The sequence below is a fragment of the Sus scrofa genome, chromosome 2, assembly GCF_054392235.1.
Source record: "Sus scrofa isolate SSC_HxYL_T2T_F1_AM1 chromosome 2, Sscrofa_HxYL_maternal_Yorkshire_Landrace_v2.0, whole genome shotgun sequence".
NCBI classification, from domain to species: Eukaryota; Metazoa; Chordata; class Mammalia; order Artiodactyla; family Suidae; genus Sus; species Sus scrofa.
In genome coordinates, this window is record NC_139384.1 from 81,117,771 (window position 1) to 81,140,811 (window position 23,041).

General features: G+C 49.1%; 1 protein-coding gene across 15 annotated transcripts in view; it reads right to left on the reverse strand.

Annotated features, from left to right (window-relative positions):
• Positions 1-6,084: 6,084 nt before the first annotated feature.
• Positions 6,085-23,041, reverse strand: part of NFILZ (NFIL3 like basic leucine zipper) — a 51,672-nt gene continuing 34,715 nt past the window's right edge. For 10 of the 15 annotated variants that reach the window (XM_085013084.1, XM_085013088.1, XM_085013086.1 and 7 more), the window contains 3 exons: positions 22,313-22,457; positions 9,441-9,538; positions 6,085-9,115 (listed from right to left, as the gene is read on the reverse strand). In XM_085013084.1, the coding sequence (XP_084869210.1) occupies positions 8,240-9,100 (861 nt within the window). In that variant the 5' untranslated portion in view covers positions 9,101-9,115; positions 9,441-9,538; positions 22,313-22,457 and the 3' untranslated portion in view covers positions 6,085-8,239. Of the gene's footprint in view, positions 9,116-9,440; positions 9,539-10,935; positions 10,969-21,586; positions 21,762-22,312; positions 22,458-23,041 lie in introns of those variants that run through there. The other 5 variants (XM_085013094.1, XM_085013095.1, XM_085013093.1 and 2 more) reach the window with 3 other exon arrangements.

Consider the following 23,041-nt stretch of genomic DNA (forward strand, 5'->3'; position numbering starts at 1 on the left):
ATACAGATTTCCTTGGGTGCCTCTGACAAGGCCAGATGCAAACCCTCCGAATTCCCATTTTTGCTCCTAAGTGATTAGCTGAACTGTGTGTCCCCACTGATCAGCTGGAACAAAATCCTTGCTAGGCAAGCTCTGATTAAACTCCTCTCCTTCCGGGAGTTCCCGTCGTGGCGCAGTGGTTAACGAATCCGACTAGGAACCATGAGGTTGCGGGTTCGGTCCCTGGCCTTGCTCAGTGGGTTAAGGACCTGGCATTGCCGTGAGCTGTGGTGTAGTTCGCAGATGCGGCTCAGAACCCACATTGCTGTGGCTCTGGCATAGGCTGGCAGCTGCAGCTCCGATTAGACCCCTAGCCTGGGAACCTCCATATGCCACGGGAGCGGCCCAAGAAAATGGCAAAAAGACAAAAAAAATAAATAAATAAATAAAAATAAACTCCTCTCCTTCCTTTAGGGCCCTGAACTGAGACCACCCCACCCCCACAGCCTCACCCCAGCCAGCAGACTGCCTCTCCCCAAGGTAAAGCATCCTCCCATCCTGCCATCCTTTCGTCGGCTCCCTCCCTGGTCCTCCCTGGCTTGTTCATTTCTCTTTAGGAAAAGAAAGCCCTCTGGTCTCCCTCTTTGGAGACTTGCAGACCTCGGGATCAGAGCGTTCTCCCTAGGGAGTAATTTCCTCTCCCCTTGTGGTAATCGTTTTGAATAAAGGCTCACCTTACTAAGTCCAAATTTGTTTTTATTGTTCTAGGCTCAGCAACAGGGTAGACTTTGGATTTTTCCCCCCAGAAGCAATAGGGAGCCATGGAAGATCTGAGAGCAGGGACATGGCACAGCCAAGGCAGGCAATTGAATCCAGGGAAACCGTAGGGAAGCTCAAGCTGTAAGTCAGGTTCGGAAGTAGGATGATTTAAGCTGCATTTTGGAGGGCAAGTGGGCCAAAGCGTGAGAATTAGAGGCAGGTCTTGAGGTCCTCAAACCTCCAGCACAATAAATCCCAAGAGGTTCACCGTTTGTGGCAAGAAGAGCCCAGGAAAGGTGGCTCAGCATCTGGAGAGGACAGTCAGCTTGGGCAAGGTTCCCATGAAGGACGTTCGATCAGGGAGGCTTAGGACCACTAAGCATCAGAGCTAGACAGGGGAAACTGAGGCACAGGGCCGCACAGCTCCCTGGATGAGGCCGTCCAGCACGCACCTGGCAGATCCCGGATTGGAACCCAGGTTCCCTGCTTCCCGGATCCAGCTGGTCCCACTGCTCTCCCCTATGTCCCCAAACCAAATTCTGAATGACTCCTGGGTTGAGCGAGGTGGACAGGAGTGAGGGCACGCCTGGGTAGGGGCACAGCAAGGGAGGAGGTGAGGAGGCCGGAGCTCGAGGAGGTGAGGTGCAGGAAGTGGGTAATAATTGCCTCCAGCAACTATCAGCCCTTCCTACCTGCCAGACGCTACTGGCTAACCACGCCGCGCCTGTTACCTCCTCCACTGCTCCCTTGGAGGTCGGAACTATTATTCTCTCCCTTCTACAGAAGGGGAAACTGAGGCCCAGTGAGGAGGTGCGAAGGCCCCAGAAGCAGTGCAGAGCCCTCTCCCTTTGGTCTGGGGATCGTGGCTGGGAGGGGGCGGTTCCTAGTCCTTCTCCGCTTCGCACCCCCAACCCAGGCCCCAAGACAGGAAGGCAGTGGCCAGGACAGCCCTGCTGGAGGGCGGGGGAGGGGCCGGGCCAAACCGCGGACAGGGTTTCTCAGAATTTACAGTATGGTGGGGGGGGGGGGGGCTGGGGCTACCCCCAGGGCTTGTGGCGGGGGGTGGGGAGGTGGGGGATAAGAGGCCCCTGCTCAGGCCTTAGGGAGGGGGCTCGGCTCTTCTCCATCCCCCCACCTCTTTGAGTGTCAGCCCCCACAGCAGGGCTTAGAGGGCCACATATGTGGAGACCTGAGGGGCCTCCTGAACACCCGGCGGTAGTACATGAGTCCATGTGTGTGCTTCTGGTCTCCCTGGAGGCCCCAGTGCACACGTGTACGTGAATGGGTCATGTCACATTGCACACCAGGGCCACTATGTGTGAGTGTGTGTGTGTGTGCCCATGTGTGCATGCACACGCATGTGAGTCAACTCAGGCAGACCCAGGCGTTTCATCCCAGTCACCCAGGCACACCCATCACCCTGAGGACAGTGTGTCCAGGCTGGGACCCCACATGTGGCCATGGCCTTCCACATCCTCTCTGCACTCTATGCCCAAATCGCTTTCTTTTCTCTCTCTCAGGCTCCTGTCTGTCCTCTGTGTGTGGAAATTCAATGGCATTTTTCTTTTTTAATTGAGGTGAAATGCAAAAAATAAAAAAACGAACATTTTAAAGTGAACAATTCGGAGTTCCCATTGTGGCTCACCAGGTTACAATCCAACTAGTATCCATGACGATGGGGGTTCCATCCCTGGCCCTGCTCAGTGGGTTAATGATCCTGCCTTGCCACGAGCTGCAGTGTAGGTTACAGAGGCCACTTGAATCCCCTGTTGCAGTGGCTGTGTTGTAGATTGGCAGCTGCAGCTCTGATTTGCCCTTTAGCCTGGGAACTTCCATATGCCACAGATGCGGACCTAAAAAAAGATAAAATAAAATAAAAATCTCGAAAAAGCTTAAAAATAAAAAATAAAGGGATTTAGTCCATTCACAAAGTTATGCAACCACCACCTCCATCTAGTTCCAAAACATTTTCATCCCCTCGAAAGGAAAGCCTGTGCCCATTAAGTAGTAACGCCTGACTCCCCTTCCCCACCCCACCCCACCCCCAGCCCCTGGCAAGTACCAACATGCTTCCCTCTCCTTGGACTGATCTAGTTGGGACACTTCAAAATATTGAATCATACAATATTTTGCTGACTGGCTTCTTTCACTCATGTTTTCCAGGTCTCAGTTCAAATGTCACCTCCTCCAAGGGACCTTCCCTGACCCTCCCCTGCCCCTAAATGCCTCAGCCCACAGCCCTCAGCAGCATCTGACATAATCCTGACCATCTGTTTGTTCACTCAAAAGTTATCCATCTCCTCAAAGGCAGGTTCCAAAGGCCAAGGAATTGGTGTCACCCTCTCTGGAAAGCCATCAGTGACTGAATGAATGACCTGTGGGACACTGTCCTTCTCTGTCTCCCTCTGCCCCATAATGTGGCCTTGGCTTCCTTGTCAAACCTGAGATTCAATTCAACAGTATTTATCACATACCTGCTGTTTGACAGGTCCTGTCCCAGATACCAACCTCCTGCAATGACATAAGAGATGAGCTCCCTGTCCCCATAGCACCTTCGTCTCAAGGTGGAGATGGTCAAAGCTGGTGACCCAGGATTTAACTGCAGTCCAAGTTGTTACTAGGAGAATCAACTGTCCCTATCTAGTTCATTTATTCATTCAGCAAATATTTATGGAACATCTACTGTGTGTAGGGTCAATGTAAATAAGCAGAGGTACTTTAGAATGAGTGTTCAGGGAAAGCCTTTCCTAAGAAAGAAGTGCTTGAACCAAGAACTAAAAATGGAAATGGAGAGTCATTTAAAGACTGAGGGAAAAGCACCATAGGCAGAGGAAACAGCAAGGACTCAGCATAACCGTACTCCCCACTGTTGCCAGCTGGAGCCAATTACCTCCAGCTTCTTTCCAACTCTTCCAGTTTACCTGAGCCCATTCAACTTCAGCTATTTCTGCTCACTTCCTTGCTGACCTTCCCCCAACCTGGGCAGGTCCTTCATCTTTCGGGCATTGTGCACACACACACCTGACAGCCCACCCTCCCACACTTGTCCTAAATGGTTTTTTGTGGAAGGTAGTTTTATAAAGAAGAAAAGACATGCATGTGCATTTCCCTTCCATGAATCTGCCTCATGGAGCAGCTTTACCTGCATCACCCCCTCATATCTCAGCAGGGGCCAGAAACAGGGATAGGATGAGCACCTGGGCTCTGAGGGCAGGGGACGTGTGGCCACTCATGGGAAGATAAGTCACAGCAACACTGTGTTCAGTCACCCCCTTTCTCAGACAATGAGCCAGCTCTCCTGTGCTTGCGTGGTGGCTTTATTTATTTTCACTCAGCCTCACACACCACAGGATGGACTGGGGTGGGGAGGAAGGACAGTTACAGCAGAAGTATGCTCAGAAATTCCCCAGCACCCCCTCTCACTCAGAGAGGAAGCCAGAGTCCTCACCTCAACCCACTGGTCCTGCGTGACCTGCCCCCATAACCTCCTTGTCCCCACCTCCTCCCTCTCCCCCTTGATCACAGCCTCAGCCACATGAGCTTCCTTTATGTTTCTCTAACTCATCAGGCATGGTCCTACCTCAGAACCTTGGCACAGATAGTTCTTTTTGCCTAGAGAGGCTCTGCCCCCAGTACATGCATAGCTCCTTCAAGTCTCTGCTCAAATGTCACCTTCTCAGCAAGGCCCTTCCTGACCTCTCGATTTTAATTTTTATAACCCACCCACCACTACCTCTCCCAAGCCCCCTATCTCTTTTTTCTCCATACCATTTATCACCACTGAGCCTACTATACATTTTTCTTGGCTTTTTTTTTTTTTTGCATCTATCTCCCCAACTAGGCTGTCAGCCACCATGGAGGCAGGAATCACATCTTTTCTTTCATTGTTCTTTCTACAGTGCCTGGAATATAGTATATAATCAATAAATATTTGATAAATGAGTAAAGGAATTTTTTTAAAAGGAGTGCTTCTCTTAATTTTTTTTCCTTTGTAGGGCCATACCTGCACATACGGAAATTCCCAGGCTAGGGGTCGAATCAGAGCTGCAGCCGCTGGCCTACACCACAGCCACGCAATGCCAGATCCAAGCCACATCTGCAAACTACGCTGCAACTTGCAGCAATGCCAAATGCTTAACCCACTGAGCGAGGCCAGATATCAAACCTGCATCCTCACAGATGCTATGTTGGGGTCTTAACCTACTGAGCCACAACAGGAACTCCAGAATTTTTTTAATGAAGGAAGGAAGGAACAGTTATGATTGAGCCCTAATGGCAGAGCCTCCTTGGCAGCCTGCTTGCATCTAGCCTCAAGCCCCCTGGTGGCCAGAGTGAAAAAGAAAACAGGATTAGTTATATTCTCCATGAGGATAAAATGACTGAGTTTCCAGAGAAAGACTCTGTGTCCAGCCATTAATGTACCTCTTCTCAATCTCACAAGAAGTATCTGCAGGATGAGCACATTCGGAATCCCCACTTACAGATAAACAAGGGACACTCAATGATATGAGCTAGACCACCCAGCCAGGATGGAGTACTGCTCCTGCCCAGCTACCAAACCGTCTTCTAACCCCAAGCCAGATTTTCCCAAACTGGTCTGATGATCAGAATCACCTGGGTGCTAGCAAGAAGATTCCAAGAGACCGAGTTCCCATCGTGGCCCAGTAGCTAGCCAACCCGACTAGGATCCATGAGGATGAGGATTCAATCCCTGGCCTCGATCAGTGGCTTAGGAATCCAAAGTTGCCATGAGCTGTGATGTAGGTTGCAGATGAGGCCCAGATCCCATGTGGCTGTGGCTGTGGCTGTGGCATAGGCCGGCAGCGACAGCTCCAATTCGACCCCTAACCTGGAAACCTCCATATGCCACAGGTGTGGCACAAAAAAGACAAAAGACCAAAAAAAAAGAAGATTCCAAGAGGCGTTTCCATTATGGCTCAGTGGGTTAAGAACCCAACTAGTATCCATAAGACGCGGGTTTGAGCTCTGGCCTCGCTCAGCAAGTTAAGGATCCAGCGTTGCCACAAGCAGCAGTGTAGGTTGCAGATGCAGCTTGAATCCAGCATTGCTGTGGCTGTGATGTAGGCCTGCAGCTGTAGCTCTGATTTGACCCTTAGCCTGGGAAGCTCCATTTGCCGTGGGTGCCACCCTAAAAAAAAAGAAAGGTAAAAAATATTCCAAGGCCTATCTCCTGGAAAGAGGTCTGCAATTAAATAAGCATTTGTGATCAAAGACATTTGAATAATGATTCTTTTGATCAAAGACGTTTGAATGATGGCACTTCATGATACAGGGTGGGAGAGAAAGAGAGAGCTAAAGAGATGGGCAAAGCAAAACTCAAAAACATTTACGAGAACATTTAGGAGACTTTATGACCTTGAGACATGAAAGGATCCTTAAACAAGACAAAAATATACTTCTCTGGGCTTTTCCAACTAGAGCTGGAAGGTTAAAGGGGGCTTGAGTCACCTAAGGACGAAGAGCCTCACTCCCCTGAGTGTGTGGGGTATGAGCGAGCAGGGCCCAGACACTTCAGATGCACCAGCTGCATGGAATCACCAGAAGGAAGCACCAATCTACCCACATCTCCCAGCTGCGGGATGCTATGCCCCACTTCCTCCTTCCCTCTCTGTTAGCATTTTTCACTATTTCCAGGGCCAGGGCTGCATTAAAGGCCTCTGTTCAGGATCAGCCAAAACTCTGTGGCATCTTCGTGTTGAGATTTGGCTCCTCTGCACCCCCAGTCTACCCTCTCCCAGCTATGGAAGCTGGCTGACAAAGGAGAGGCCAGAGCTCCCTCCTCCAGGCAGTCCTCCTTCCTAGCTCCCTAGGACATTTTTGGGAGATGTAAGTCTCCAAGCCCAGCCCAAAGGTCAGAGAAAAGGCAGGGCACTGGGTACCTCCCCTGTCCTTGCCCAGGGCCAGTAGCTAAGCTGGAAGTACAGGTCCTCAGAAAGACAGAGCCCCCATGGCTGACCGCTGCAGCTGTGACCAGAAGGATAAGAGGCCTGGCTGCCTCCCTGTTCTCTACTTATGCCAGAGGGCTGAGAACCAGGTGAGGGACCCGAACGAGGGAGGAGCTTGCAGAGGAGGGCCAGGCCGTGATGTGCAGGGTGCCCCATGTTGCCCATGAAGGGCAGGACTCCTAGCCAGCACAGTTCTCACAGTTTGAGACAATGATAAACCTGGGGTGGCTGAGAATTAGCCCAGCCCCTGAACCTGGGGTGGGGGGTTGTCCTTGAAGCACCTGAGGTTGACAGGACCGTCCAGTTCTCAGCAATGGCACCAATCAAGAGGTGCCAGCCCTGCCCACCATTGGAATTGGGATCTTTCTGTCCAGAATCCAACAGATACTCTGAAAGGATTCTGTTCGTTTGTTTTTCAAAAAGAAGGACCTGAGTGAGGAAGAGAGGAGGGGGCCTTAATGAGCTCTGGGGGTTCCAAGGTCACTGGAGAGTGGTCTTTTCTCCCATCCAGTTCGGAGTGTATGTGCTGAAGAGAGGAAACTGACACCACCACCCCTTTCCAGATATTGATGGCCAGTTTCAGTGGCTCAGGTCCCTGACCCAACACATAGAGGAAGCCATCTGAACTGGGTAAATCTGATCCCCAAATTGGGTGGTAAGCAAGCCCACCAAGGACTCTAGGAAATGAGTCAGACATCCTGAGACGTTACCTCCTCCTTCAGTATGGCTCTCAGTATGTCTGTTCCCAAGCCCCCACCCCCACCCCTAGAACAGGAACCCCAAAGCCAGGAAGGTTTCCTCACACTTGTTACTAAGCTGGGCAGGGAGCGAGGGGCACACAGTTTATAAGTGGGGTAAGTGAGGGAACAAATGAATTATAAATAAATGAGTGAAAGAATGAATGAATGAATGAATGGTGACCAAATGAGCAGATGAACAAGTGGTTAAATGAATAAAAGAATAGACAACTGGGTGGACATGTGGGTATATAGATGAATGGATGAACTGATAGGTGTATAGACTCATAGCTAAGTGGTTAGGTGGATGGATCCATAGATTGAAGGAAAGAAGGAAAAATGGATGGGTGGGTGGGTGAGTTGACGAGTAAATGGGTGTGGTTAGATGGCTGAGTGGTTAGATAACTGAATAGATAGATGGAAGGAAGGATGGATGGATGGATGGATAGATGGACAAATGTGTAGATGAGTGGGTGGGTGGGTGGGTGGATGGATGGATGTACGGACAAATTAGTAGATAGATGGGTGGATGGATGGATGGATAGATGGGTAGATGGAAAGAGGAAGGAAGAAAAAGTGACTACCCAAAGTAAATATTTTAGGCAGGATAGAAGCCATGGTATGATAAAGGTACCCCAGTCTTTCCTCTTAAAAGAATGGTCTGAACACTGAGAAGTGGATCCTACCCCCAGACAGGGTGCCCCCTACCTCCCGCAGGCTTTGCCCAGTCTGGGAGCTGAGTCAAGGTCAAGCTACTCATACCCCCAGACAAACCCACACTCAGTACCAACTACTACCTCAGATGGGGCCCCGGCCACCCTCCCAACATCGAGGTACTCTGCCTGAGGCTCGGGACTTGATACGCAATTTGTGGGGCAGGGAGGGCTGTGCCAGACCCTCTGGATCATTCCCTGAAACAGGACAGGCCACCCCAGCAGGTAACCCCAAGGGATCAGCACTGGGTGTCAGCAACACATCTGAGGGCCCTGAGACCCGGCAACCAGTGGGCACAGGTGACCACAGCCCCCAGCAGGGCCTGAGCTCTGATCTGGGCCCCCCATGCCTATCCAGGAGGTGACAGCTGAAGAAGGCAGCTGGAAGGGCAGCCTGCAAAGCCATGTCCATTTTCTTGGGGGCAGAGGGTGTGGGGTCCTGGAGGGATCTGGGGGAAGTGGCCTGGCCAGCCCACTTGTGAGCCACCAGGCAGCCCCAACATCCTGGAACCCCAGCGTCCAGGGAACACGGTCTCAAGAGGCAGCCATGGGAGCCAGGAAGAGACAGGTGCTGTTCAGCCCTTGAGCAGGGGTCTCCAGTCCAGGGGGGTTCCCATAGCAGAGTGGGCAGGGTCCGGGTACCACCAATGGAGGGCAGGAGGCCAAAACGATGCTTGAGCACCCGCAGCTCAGCCCTGAGCAGAGCGTTCTCCTCGAGCAAGGCGGCCAGCCTGCCTTCGAGGGCCGCGTCATTGAGACGCCGCTTCTCCCGGGATCTCTTGGCCGCTTCGTTGTTCTTCCTCCGCTTCTCCCAGTAAACCGTGTCCTTCTTCTCTTCTGGCATGAACTCCCTCTGGCGACGCACAGCAGGGCCCCGGCCCTGCGCTCTGTGCAGGATCTTGCTGCGACTCTGGGGTACGTCCAGGGCCAAGAGATCCATATCCATGACTGCCTGGAGGGCCTGGGGAAGAGAAAAAAGTTCTTGGACTAGAGGCAGGAGGGGCTGATCTGGATGACTCCTTCCTCTAATTTATCCTGGGTCTCCACCGTCCATGGTAGGGGAGCGGCGTGGGTGGAGTGGGCATTGGGCTGCAAACCAGCGAGGAGGCAGAAGCGGGGAGCAGAGAGTGTGGGGAGCTGGTTTAATGCCGGATGAAGAAATTCGTGAGGCTGCCAGAGAGAGGCCACTTGGCTCCCATAAGGCTTAAAAGCAGACAACATTCATCATGAAATGCTGGGCATCAGTATCCGCAGGAGAATGCAGGCCCCTTCCCAGGAGTTCTTACCGCTGAGAAGGTCAGCAGACAAGCCAAAGGCTCAGTTCAATCTGAACTCTGGCGTGAGATTCTTGGAGACCCAGAGGGACAGAGGAGGAAAGCTGAACCTAGAAAAAGAAAATGTGGGTCCATGGAATTAAACCAAGCCAAGGTGGGGTCAGAAAATAAACCAGGGATCATCTGAAAAGTGCCAAGGTTGTCCTCCAAGAGCTCCATCTGCAGCCAGAGTTTTGCACCTTCCCATCACACTAGCTATATATTCATAAAGTCATCTATTCACCCACCCACTCACTCAACTGTCCATCTGTCCATCCCTCTACCCACCTATCCAATCATTCGTCCATTCATCCACCCCACCACCATCTATTTCCCCTTCCATCTATTCCTCCAAAAACCCATCTAGCCCTCATCCAGCTGGACAATCTTCTGTCCATCTCCCAGCACTCACTCATCCAACTGCCCATTCACTCACTGATAGCTTCATTTCAAAAATAATATTGTGGAGTTCCCACTGTGGCCAAGTGGGTTAAGAATCCAACTGCAGGGGCTCAGGGTGCTGCTGTGATGAGAGTTCGACCCCCCACTGGGTGCAGGGGGTTAAAGGATCCAGCATTTATGTAGCTGGGGCTCAGATTCAACCCCTGACACAGAAATATTATTTATTTTATTGATGCCATGGGTGTGGCCATAGCATAAATTAAATAAAAATATTAGGCCTACAGGTAAAAGTAAAATTAGACAAATTGGACTTCATAAACATTTTTAAACTTTGGGCACCAAAAGACACTCTCCACAGAATAAAAAGTCACCCCACAGAATGGGAGAAAATATTTGCAAATTATATATTTGATATAATATCCAGATTATATAGGGATTAATATCCAGACTATAGAAAACTCAACAACAACAAAAATAGCAAGCAAACAGCCCAATTTAAAAATGGGCTAAGGGGAACTGCTGTTATGGCTCAGCTGGTTAAGAATCTGACTAGTATGCATGAGGATGTGGGTTCGATCCCTGGCCTCACTCAGTGGGTTAAAGGATCTGGTGTTGCCACGAGCTGTGGTGTAGGGTGCCGATGCAGCTTGGATCTGGTGTTGCTGCAGCTGTGGTGTAGGCCAGCGGCTGCAGCTTCGATTCAACCCCTAGCCTGGGAACCTCCATATGCCGAGGGTGGAGCCCTAAAAAGACAAAAAAAAAAAAAAAAGTGCAAAGAATTTGAGACATTTCTCCAAAGGAGCTGAATAAATGGCTAAAAAGCACATGAAAAGATGTTCAATGTCACTAACCTTTAGGGAAATGCAAATCAAAACCACAATGAGATACCAACTCACACCTCTTCTGATGGCTACAATCAAAACAACAAAAAATAGCAAGGTTTGGCCAGGATGTGGAGAAATTGGAACCCTTATGAACTTTTGGTGGTGTTGGTGGGAATGTAAAACAGCGTGGCTATTGTGAAAAACAGTATGACGGTTCCTCAAAAAATTAAACATAGAATTACCATATGATTCAGCAATTCTACTTCTAGGAATACCTGAAAGAATGGAAAGCAGAGTCTCAAATAAATATTTGTATACCCAAGTTCATGGGAGTATTATTCACAATAGCCAAGGAGTTCCCGTCGTGGTACAGCAGAAACAAATCCAACTAGGAAACATGAGGTTGCAGATTCGATTCCTGGCCTTGTTCAGTGGGTTAAGGATCCAGCGTTGCCATGAGCTGTGGTGTAGGTCACAGACGAGGCTCGGATCTGGCGTTGCTGTGGCTCTGGCGTAGGCCAGCAGCTGTAGCTCCAATTGGACCCCTAGCCTGGGAACGTCCATATGCCGTGGGTGCGGCCCTGAAAAAAAAATAAAATAAATAAAGCACAATAGCCAAAAAGTGGAAGCAACCCAAGTGTCCATCAGCAGATGAATGAATAGGCAAAATATGGTCCATCCATACAATAGAATATTATTCAGCCTTAAAAGGAAGGAAATTCTGACACACATTACAACATGGATGAGCCTTAAAGGCCTTAAGCTCAATGAAGTAAGCTAGTGACAAAGGGACAAATACTGTATGATTCCACTTCTAGGAGGTACTAAAAACAGTCAAATCGGAGTTCCCATGTGGCGCAGTGGTTAACGAATCTGACTAGGAACCATGAGGTTGTGGGTTCAATCCCTGCCCTTGCTCAGTGGGTTAAGGATCTGGCATTGCCATGACCTGTGATGTAGGTTGCAGACGCGGCTTGGATCCCACGTTTCTGTGGCTGTGGTATAGGCCGGCGGCTACAGCTCTGATTAGACCCCTGGCCTGAGAACCTCCATATGCCGTCGGAGCAGCTCTAGAAAAGGCAAAAAGACAAAATAATAATAATAATAATAATAATAATAATTAATTATAAAATAAAAGCAGTCAAAACCATAAAGACAGAATATAGAATGCTGCTTGCCAGGGGCTGGGGGAGGGGAACAGGGAGCTGGTGTTTAATGTATGCAGAGTTTTGGTTTTAGAAGATGAGAAGAGTTACGAAGATGGATGGTGGTGATGTCTGCACAATACATGACACATGCATGTAGTTAATACCACTGAACTTAAAAACTGTTAAGACAGTAAATTTTATGCTAGTGTGTTTTACCACACTAAAGATATTTTAATAATAATGATATGTCTTTACTAAGTGTCAGGCATCTTCCCATCCATAGAGTCACTGAATGAATATTTCCATCCATTCATTCACAGGTCCCACTCATCCACCTTCTCCTCCATTCTCTCATTCACCCAACAAATCCCTCCTATGTGCCTGTTATCCTTCCACAAACCCATTTGTTCATTTATATAACCCTCTGTGACTCTATACATCTATCCAACCAAGAAAAAAGCAATCAGCAAGAACTTCCCAGGAGCCTAGCATTGAAGAACCAAAATGTTAAGAACAGGGGAAGGATGGGAGTTCCTGTCCTGGCTCAGCAGGTTACGAAACCGACTAGCATCCATGAGGATTCCGCTTCGATCCCTGGCCTCACTCAGGGGGTTAAGGATCCGGCCTTACCATGAGCTGTGGTGTAGGTCACAGACGCCGCTCAGATCCCACATTGCTGTGGCTGTAGCGTAGGCTGGCAGCTGCAGCTCTGATTCAACCCCTAGCCTGGAAACTTCCATATGCCACATAGGCCATAAAAAAAAAAAAGAAAAGAAAAAAAGAATAGGGGCAGGAGCTCCCACTGTGGCTCAGCCAGTTAAGAACACAATGTAGTATCTATGAGGATGCAGGTTCAATCCCTGGCCTCGCTCAGCCAGTTAAGGATCCTCTCAGTGGATTAAAGATCCAGCATTGCTGCAAGCTGCAGTGTACATCATAGATGTGGCACAGATCCAGTTGCTGTGACTGTGGTGTAGACCAACAGCCACAGCTCCAATTCGATCCCTAGCCTGGGAACTTACATACGCCACAGGATTGGCCATAAAAAGAAAAGAAAATATTTTTAAAAATTAAAAAAAAAGAATATGTGCAGACAGTTAAAAGGATCAAAACCATTAGATTCTCAAATCCCAGGGTAGAACTCAGAAAAGATACCCAGGGCCTCGGGGATACCCCAAGGATGGGTGAACACTTCCTTTGCCTCAGTGTAGTTTCCCACATTGGTTTTCCTGAAAATTCTAACAGAAAGGGCTGGGCTTTTTCAACCTCCTGGGTTCCCTGCACCCAGGATTTCATCACCCTCTGTGATTCTGATGCAAAACAAGCAGAGAGAAAAACCAGCTCGAGGTATGAGGGTTATGCCTGAGAACTCAGCTCAGGCTCCAGGGAAGAGTGGGCATCAAGAGCTGCCATCTTTGTTCCAAAAACCCTTGACTAACCTCCACAAGGGCAGCTATATATCTCTTTTTGTGTTGTATCCCTGTACCTGGCATCGTGCTCATAAGGAATAGTTGGTAAATAATAACAATAAACATTTGTTGAATAAGTGAATAGATGCATACATGAATGAAAATGGAAATTTGTTCGCACATAGAGAATGTTGGGTCCTCCTGCTGAACTGCCAACCTAAAACGATGAATGGATTAAGAAGATGTGGTACATATATACAATGGAATACTACTTGGTCATAAAAAAGAACCAACCAATGCCATTTGCAGCAACATGGATGCAACTAGAGATTCTCATACTAAGTGAAGTAAGTCAGGAAGAGAAAGACAAATTCTATATAACTTATATGTGGAATCTAACATACAGCACAAACGAAACTATTTACAAAACGGAAACAGACTCACAGACGTAGAGAACATACTTGCGGTTGCCAAGGGGGAGGAGGGAGGGAGTGGGATGGACTGGGAGTTTGGGGTTACTATATGCAAACTATTTTCATTTAGAATGGGTAGGCAACAAAGTCCTACTGTACAGCACAGGAAACTATATCCAAATTCTTGGGATAGAACATGAAGGAAGGTAGTATGAGAAAAAAATGTATATATGTGTATGACTGGGTCACTATGCTATACAGAAGAAATTGACACATCACTGTAAATCAACTATACTATAAAATTAAAATAAAACTACAAAATAAATTAGATATTTTAAAAAAAACTATGAAACCCACTTCATCGCCCTGTTTGTTTTGGCCACCAGGAAACTCAGCACTCATTTTTAGATAAACTCTAATAGCTTTCTTGAATTGAGAGTGCAGTTTTTCTTCTTCAATGCTATTGTGTGATTTAATCTTTTATTCTGTGCTAACAACTCTTGGCATCAATGTCTGTGTCTGCATAAGCTAACACAGGTCGTGGTTTTTTGCTGTTTTTTTTTTTTTAGGACCTGCATCCCAGACTAGGGGTCAAATTGGAGCTACAGCTGCCACAGCCACAACCACAGCAACTCGGGATCCAAGTCATGTCGGGAACTTACGCCACAGCTCACAGTAACGTCAGATCCCCAACGCACTGAGCAAAGCCAGGGATGGAACCTGCATCCTCGTGGATACTAGTTGGATTCATTTCCACTGTGCCACAATGGGAACTCCGAAGGTGGTGTTTGAAAAGGATAGAGGCATAAATGGTCAAATAATGGTCCTAGGAATTCTGACTGTGATCTTAAATCCACATTTCTCAAAGTACATTCTCAAGAACCCAATGGCAGAGTTTGGGGGTTTTGATCATGAGCCATCCATGTCTTTTCTCAACCCTGCAATAGACCTTTCTCTGCTCCAAACTCCAAAGTCTTGGTATTGTTTGGACTCTGTCTGCATGGGGTACAGAACTTGCCTTCGATTACATCTCTGCTAAGAGGGAGAAGAGACAAGATGGAATAAAGGACTTCAGTTCACCTCCTCTCCTGAAAACACCAAAATCAGAACTGACTGCTGAACAACCATCAACAAGAAAAAAAGAACCCCAGTGGTCAAAACAAAAAAAAGTGGTGATAGCATTCCGCCAAAAAAAAAAAAAAAAAAAAGGTATAAATACATTTGAGAAATATTGCATTCCTTGTTCCTTCTATGGAAATCACAAAGGAGAATTGTTAAAGGCTCTGAGAAGTCCTGCAAAAAAAAAAAAAAGTTTAATTTTTGCTTGACATGGAAGTTCTCAAATGTATTCTGCCCTGAAATAGCTACTTCACTAGACACTTTGGATGCATATTTAGACATTCACTCGTACAACACTGTGCCAGGTCCTGAGGTGGTTACCAGGGCAGCAGAGGAAAATCAAACAGCCTCCCTGACTTCACAAAGCCAGGAGTTGGTGGGGATGAAAGGCATATCCCAGGTCCCTGGGGTCAGCATCCAGAAGGCACCATCTTAGCTCTAGAAGAGAGGATGGGGGTCGCAGGCAAGCCCAAAGATCACTAAGCCAGGGGCCATTTGGTCTGGAAAGGGAGGAAAGAGCCCAGGAGTGCTCTAAGCCAAGACAAAGCCAGAAGATGTCCAGGGAAGAAGGCAGAGCATGGGTCAGCAGTCAGCTCAAAGGGGGACAGGCAGTTCTCACACCAAGCCAGTGAGGCAGACAGGGGCTCAGCCTCACTGTGCACCTCCCTGCCTGAGTCCCCACTCTCTGTGGCTTGGCCTGAGCCCCCCTAACCACCACCCCCGACACCTCCACAGGAACCCAGAGGGAGATGGGGCAGTAGATATCTCAGCCGCTCGAGTTTATTTAGAGAAGACTCAGAGAAGCCTGGGCTGGGCCTTCCTGTGGTCTTTTGAGGAGGCGCTAATGGGGGGCAGGCGAGAGAGGGGACACTCTTTGTGAAGCAGCCACAGGGGGTGAGGAAACAGGAAGAGGGTCTCCCTCAGAGATGGCCCAGCACAACTTCACCCCAGCCCCATCAGCCTCCACAGCCTCCCTGACCACTGGCAATCTAAGCTCTTCTTGATTCCCCTGAGCAATGGGGAACTCATTCACTAAAGTCAGCAGCTGTGAGTCTGGTGACCTTTCTTGGTCAAGAAGGTCTTCTTGGAATGGAGTTAAAATACCCTCTCTAGATTTTTCCCTGTTCTCTTTCTTTCCTTCTTTGTTTCCTTTTCTTTTCTTTTTAGGGCTGCTCCTGCAGCACATGGAAGTTTCCAGGCTAGGGGTCGAATTGGAGCTGCAGCTGCCAGCCTACGCCACGGCCACAGCAATGCCAGATCCCAGTCATGTCTGTGACCCAAGCTGCAGCAACACCGGATCCTTAACCAACTGAGCGAGGCCAAGGATTGAACCTGCATCTTCGAGGAGTCTATATCAGGTTCTTAACCCACTGAGCCACAATGGAAACTGACTCCAGTTCGAATGTACTCTCTTCGTCTATCCATGAGTAACTCATCTTCTCTGTGGCCCCTAAGACGCTTTGAGGATTTGACAGGTCAACACTCTCATCCCTCTGCTTTCCAGTCTATTTTCCTCTAAGGAGACAGTAGGGTTTGTTGAGCCCTACTACGTGCCAGGCACCTGCAATGTCTCACTCCGAGCTTACCACCACTCAAAAAGAAACATTCACTCATTATCTTCATTTGACAGATTAAAAAACAGATGATCAGGAGTTCCTGTTGTGGCTCAGTGGTAATGAACCTGATTAGTAACCATGAGGATGGGGGTTCAATCCCTGGCCTCGCCCAGCAGGTTAGGAATCCAGCATTGCCATGAGCTGTGGGGTAGGTCACAGACACGGCTTGAATCCCATGTTGCTGTGATTGGCGTAGGCTGATAGCTGCAGCTCCGATTCGAACCCTAGCCTGGGAACCTCCACATGCCACAGGTGCTGCGCTGAACAGCAAAACACACACACACACACACACACACACACACACACACACACACACACAAACAGATGAATTGGCAGAGCCAGAATCTACTTGTAACCGACAAAACTTCTCAGTTTTTCCCCATTTCTTCCACTGAGGACACAGTTTGGAGTTCATTTAGCACCTCTGAAGAGGAGAAGTTCATGTGCCCTAGAGGGAAAAGGGGCCTAGAAACTGCACAGCTAATGGGACAGGGTTGAGATGAACACACCCCTGCTGCTGGGAGGATGTACTGGATGGACAGAGTAAAGAGCTTAAATCTCCTCTACCAGGCTCAGATTCTCCTTCCCAGCTGAGTGTGTCTGAGTGAGTCACATCACCCCTCTGAGCTTCCGATGCCTCATCTAATATGAGGGTAATAGTAGTACCTACCTCATTGGTTCTGTAAAGAATAAATGAGACTGTATGTATTAAGAGCCAGTACAGGAGTTCCCATCATGGCTCAGTGGTTAACGAATCTGACTAGGATCCATGAGGACGCAGGTTCGATCCCTGACCTTGCTCAGTGGATTAAGGATCCGGCATTGCCATGAGCTATGGTGTAGGTCGAAGACAGCTAGGATCCCTCGTTGCTGTGGCTGTGGTGTAGGCTGGCAGCTACAGCTCTGACTCCACCCCTAGCCTGGGAAACTCCATATGCTGTGGTGTGGGCCTAAAAAGCAAAAAAAAAAAAAAAAAAAAAAGAACCAGTACATAATAATACTACAGAACAAGCCACATGGCCACTTTTTATTTGGTCTTGGTGGTGTTAGAACCCTCTACCACTAGGCTTCTGCTGTCAAACCCCAGTCTGTGTTGAAAATATCCCTAGAACCCTTGGAGATCACCTAATGCAATGGTATCAGATGATGAGATTGGACTTCCGTTGAAGATGGAGGACCAAGTACACCCTGAGACCTTCCCCTTCCTCCCCCAAACACTTGGAAATGACAGGGAAGGGCCAACATGAACCAGAGACCAAAGCAGAGGTGCCCAGTGACAAGGGTGACCCTACTCATGGAAGTATAGGGCCCCCTAATATACAAGGTCAAGGACACACATTCTCAGAAGACTCAGAAGACAGGGGAAGATATCTGGAAGAGATGAGGAATCCACGGCCACTTCATGAAATTGCCACAAACTCCCCAACTGGAAGAATTTACATCTGCGGAAATAGAGATAATCAGTGCAATCTTCAAAGAGTTTTACAATGAATAGATTAAGTGATTCAAAAAGGTAGAGGCAAAAACATTTTTCTAATTTAAAAAAAGGTAAAGGAGGGAATACTAGCCATAAAGTAAGAACAGGAGGTTATGAAACAAAAACAGGTAGACATGAAAAAAGAACTAATAGCTCAGATACGATACATGTAGTTGCCAAGAAAAAACTCAAGAGATGGGTTGACTAGTAGAATCAGAAATGAAGACCCAGAGCCTTGAGGCCATTCGTAGCTCTCCAAGGGTATTCTGTGGCTTCCCCCTCTCTTTCCTGTTTTTCTTTCCTTTCCCACATTACAAGGTTGCAGCTGAGCTGGACATCAAAATTTCTCCCTAATGAGAAACAGGGCTTCAGTCCCCTGTCTTGGCAGGGTGGGACAAGGAGTGTGGAGAGATGGACAGTCCTCTCCTCCACATTAGAATTTAGTTAAACAAAATCTTGGTGTCAGAAGAGGAATTGACTGAGAGAAACTAAAAGGAATAGCCAATATTGGCCACAGGGTGCTGGTCTCTGAGCCTCAGATTCCTCACCTGACATGCGAATGTTTTGAGAATTAAATAGGAAGTTGGGTATATAAGACACCTGGCATATCCAGCTGATCCCACAGAGAAAACCTTCCTGGGGCTTAGCAAACCCCTTCTTTGAGCCCAAAGCCATCCCAGATGAGGACAAACTACAGTCATTTGAGGTCTCAGCCACCAACACAGGAGAGAGAAATTTAAAACTTTAAAAAGACAAAAAAAAAAAAAAAGGAAGCAAAAAAGATGAATCAAAGAAAAGATGGTAGGCAGCCTCACAAATTCCCCACCCACATGGGCAGAAGGAGCCCACAAGCTTTCCCTTTGCTCTGTGCTAAGAGGGGAGCTGGAAACAACCACAAACTCTCCAGTGGGTATAAGACTTCTTAACACTTACAGGCAAGAGGTGGCTTTCATATGGGCCATGCATATCTGAAAAAATTGTTCACCCCATCCCCTATAAGAGAAATATTTATTTGTTTTCATTTACACAATGAGATATTGTTTTCCCCAGTTGAAACTGGCAAAGATGTAAGAAACAATAAAGCCCAGTGCTAGCAAGGATGTGGTGAAATGGGCATGCCTGTATCTGGAAGGTGGAGGTGTAAATTGCTTCCTGGAAAAGTAATTAGGCAAAAGGCAACAAAGTTGGGCTCATACCCTGTTTGAAGAGGAAAGGTGTCTCTTCCTTCCCACCATGATCACTGTTTCACTCCATGGGCGTTCCCATCGTGGCTCAGTGGTTAACAAATCAGACTAGAAACCATGGGGTTGCAGGTTCGATCCCTGGCCTTGCTCAGTGGGTTAAGGATCCGGTGTTGCCGTGAGCTGTGGTGTAAGTCACAGACACAGCTCAGATCTGGCATGGCCAGCAGCTACAGCTCTGATTGGACCCCTAGCCTGGGAACCTCCATATGCCACGGGTGTGGCCGTAGAAAAGGAAAAAAGACCAGAAAAACAAAAAATAAACAAACAAAAAAACACTCCAAAAAACACAGGAGTGAAATATTTGGAGAAGGGGTATGCTCTGTGTGGTCCCAGAAGGCAAAGTAAAGACCATGAAGAGGGGAATAAAGGTAGAGTTGGCGGCCAGCATCTGAAAGAATTTTCTAAAATTTTCAGCTCATAAACCCAGCAGACTGCCTTGAGAGGTAACAAGCTGCTCATCACAGGAGGTATGCAAGAGGGGGGGAGTGGGGGTCAGACACTGCTTCTCTCAGTCCCTCTCTCTGACTTCCCACCCTTCCCTGCTCAGACTCCAGGGACCTGAGATGAAGCAGGTTCCTTCCTCCCAAGCTGTTCCATGTGGCTTTCCTCTGACTCAGAGGGCAGCCCAGGAAAGACAAGGGATCTGGAGGGGCTGTTCCCACGGCCCTGGTGCAGCCCAGCCCATTCCACAGAAGAGCCTCAGAGTCCCAAGAGGCTACACTCTCACAAGGTTCAAGGCACCCGATAGAACCTCAGAGCCCTGCACTCTCACTCTGAGCGAAGCCCTACCTCATAAAAGGCCCAGTGAAACCGACTTCTAAAACCGAGAACCCCATGCGAGAACTCAGATTTCAAGGGGAAAAAATGCAAGGCACTCTGGGTCTGCAGTCGGCCCTCCCTGCTCCCCCCTCCCCTCCCAGGGCACAGGAAGAGGCCGGAAGCAGTTGGTATCTGTGCCCCCAGCCCATGAGCCCATTTGGAGACCCGGAGCCAGGAACAGGCTTGATAGGGGGAGGGGGTGTCAAAAGCCAGACCAAGGGTTCCATCCCTGCTGTGCCACTTAGACAAGAGCCTGGGCTTCCTAGAGTCTAGGCCTTTTCACCTGTCAAATGGGTAAATGGCTGGTGCCTGGATTAGTAAGTAATCGAGATACACGTGGAGTCCCCAAATGTTTAAATGTTCTGTTTATCAACTCCAAGAACTTCAGGGGGGCTCCCAGAGCTCATGGGTCTGATGGAGCGGCAGGCCCATGTCACCCACCCTGGGAGCCTCAACTCAATGGAAATTCACCTCCTGCAACTTACAAGGAAAAAATTCATCTCGGGGACCTTAAGCCCTCTGTCCCTGGCCAGACAGGTCTCTCGGGTTTCACCTCCCCCTCTCTCTCCAGCTCACACCAGAACAACCCCCAGAATGAGAGGAGCCTCAGATTCTCCTTGCCTGGCAGGCTGGAGTCCAGTCTAGAGGTGGTATCACCAGAAAGGGGTAAGGCACCCGGCCCCAGTCACCACCCAGACCCAAGGGAAGGGAGCTCAGAGGTGCTACATGACCCAGAACTAGGAGCCCCTGCTCCTGCTCTGGTTCCTACTAGAAGGGCTGTCTTCTGGGCACCTGAGTCCTCAAATGGCCCTGCAGGTGGCCAGACCCCATCCAGGCCCACCAGGCCCTATATACATTTTAATCTTACACGGAGCCTAGCAGCTGTGACTCCTCTGGCTCACCCTGCTCCAACCACACAGGCCTCCTCACTATTCCCCCAACATACCAGACACAGCCCTGCCTCAGGGTCTTTGCATGGGCTGTTCCCTCTGTCCAGAATGCTGTTCCGCCAGATACTCACATGGCCCCTTCCTCACCTCCTTCAGGTCTCACTGTTTCAGTAAGGCCTGCCCTTGACCCTCGGGCTGAATCTCTACCCACACCCACACCCACACCCACACCCCCATTCATTTTCTCTCCTTTTTGTCCTGCTTTGTGTTTATTCAGTGAATTTATCAGTCCCCTACTTTTGGGGGGACTCGGGGTTGCATGCACGGCATATGGAAGTTCCCAGGTTAGGAGTCGAATCGGACAGAGCTGCAGCTGCTGGCCTACACCACAGCCACAGCAACTCAGGATCCAAGCCATGTCTGCACCTACACCGCAGCTCATGGCAAAGCTGGATCCTTAACCCACTGAGCAAGGCCAGGAATCAAACCCTCATCCTATGGACATTAGTTGGGTTCTTAACCACTGAGTCATGGCAGGAATGCCTCAGTCCCCTACTTTTTAATTACTGGTCAATTTGTTTAGTGTCTGTCTCTGCCACTAGAACGCCAGCCCCTGAGGACAGGCACGGAACCCCTCTGTGTCCCCAGTGCCTATATCAGCACTTGGCACACAGTAGGTGCTTAACAACTGTTCATATAAGCACTTAATGAGTGCATGAATGAAGTGTGTATGAACGACCTTGTTTAATTCCCACAACTTCCCTGGAAGGCAGCTTCTCCCCTTTTGGCCACAGAGGCTCAAGAGAGGTACAGGTCTTGCCCAGAGTCACCCAGTTTGTCATGGGTAGGTTTGGAACCTGGGCAGCTGGAGCCCAGAGCTCACTGTTTTGATCCATGAGATATGGCTGGAGGTGTGGCAGGTCCCAAAGGCACCTTGAGGAAAAGATGCAGATCCTGGCTCAGGACTCGGTGTCTAAGAAGCCCTTGGGGCCTCAGTCTCTCTTTGATGAGCCAGGCTGAGAGTGTACTGAGAGAAGCAGCTTCCATCCCTGGGAGCCGGCCCTCCACCCCAGGGGTACTGGCCTCTCCCACATCTCAGCAATTGTACCTAAAGTGGGGACATCCCAGCCCCCACCCCCAGCTCAGACACACTATGGTCCCTAGAGACAGGCCAGAGCTGTCCCTGGGGAACTCAAGAGGCAGGGACTGGACCCTGTGACTTCTCTGGGTACCCCCACCCCCCACGGGCAGCATCCGGGCCCTATCTGGGTGCCCAGCCCTGCTTGTGCTAAGCACTTTACAGACACTATCTGCTGGAGGGATCTTTTCACCACACAAATCAGATTATGCCACTTCCCAGGTTAAAACCCTCAACAGATCAAGACCACACTCCCTCGCCCCACCCAGGGAACCCTCCACAGTCCAGATGGAGCTGGTCCCCTCCAAGCTCCAACCACTCTGGCCTTCTGACCTCCCAGACTCACCACAGGACCTTTTCACGTGCAGTTGCACTGCCTGGAATGGTCTTCCCCTGCTCTCCTAGTTTCCTTGTTCTCATCCTTGGATGGAAACTTCTCCAAGAAGTCCTTTCTGACTTCCCAGGATAGATCCAGTGCCCCTACTCTGCACCTAGTGAACACAAGGAGTTTCTGCCTCTTAGCATTTATCATCGGAGTAATTTTACATTCGCTTGTGTAATGAATTGGCCAACCTCTCTCTCCCATGGAGCCAGGGCCTGGGTTTCCTCTCCCCAGGATATCTCCAATCCAGGACCTGGCACATGGTAGGTGCTTGATAAATACTTGTTGAATAAATAAGTACACTGAATCTTGGCATGCCCCCCACCCCAGCCCCAGGCTCCCATTCCACAGGTGAGGAGACTGAGGCTTGCTCACCTTCAATACCACCAGGGCTCCTGACTGCTCCTCTGCAAATCCCTAAGCAGCCTCCCACCACCCTCCAGCTTGAGGACGCTGGTTCTAAACCCAGGGGCTGTTTGTCAATGTCTGGGGACATATTTGGTTGACAAGCACAAGGGGAGGGTGTTACTGGCCAGGGTTACTGCTCAACATCCCACAAAATACAGGACCAAAGATTATCCAGCCCCAAATGTCAATAGTGTGTGGTGGAGAAACCCTGCTTTAGGGGAAGTCCCAACATCCAAGCCAATTTATAAAGACCAGGTAGGTCTGGATGGCCCAGGGACTCCTTGA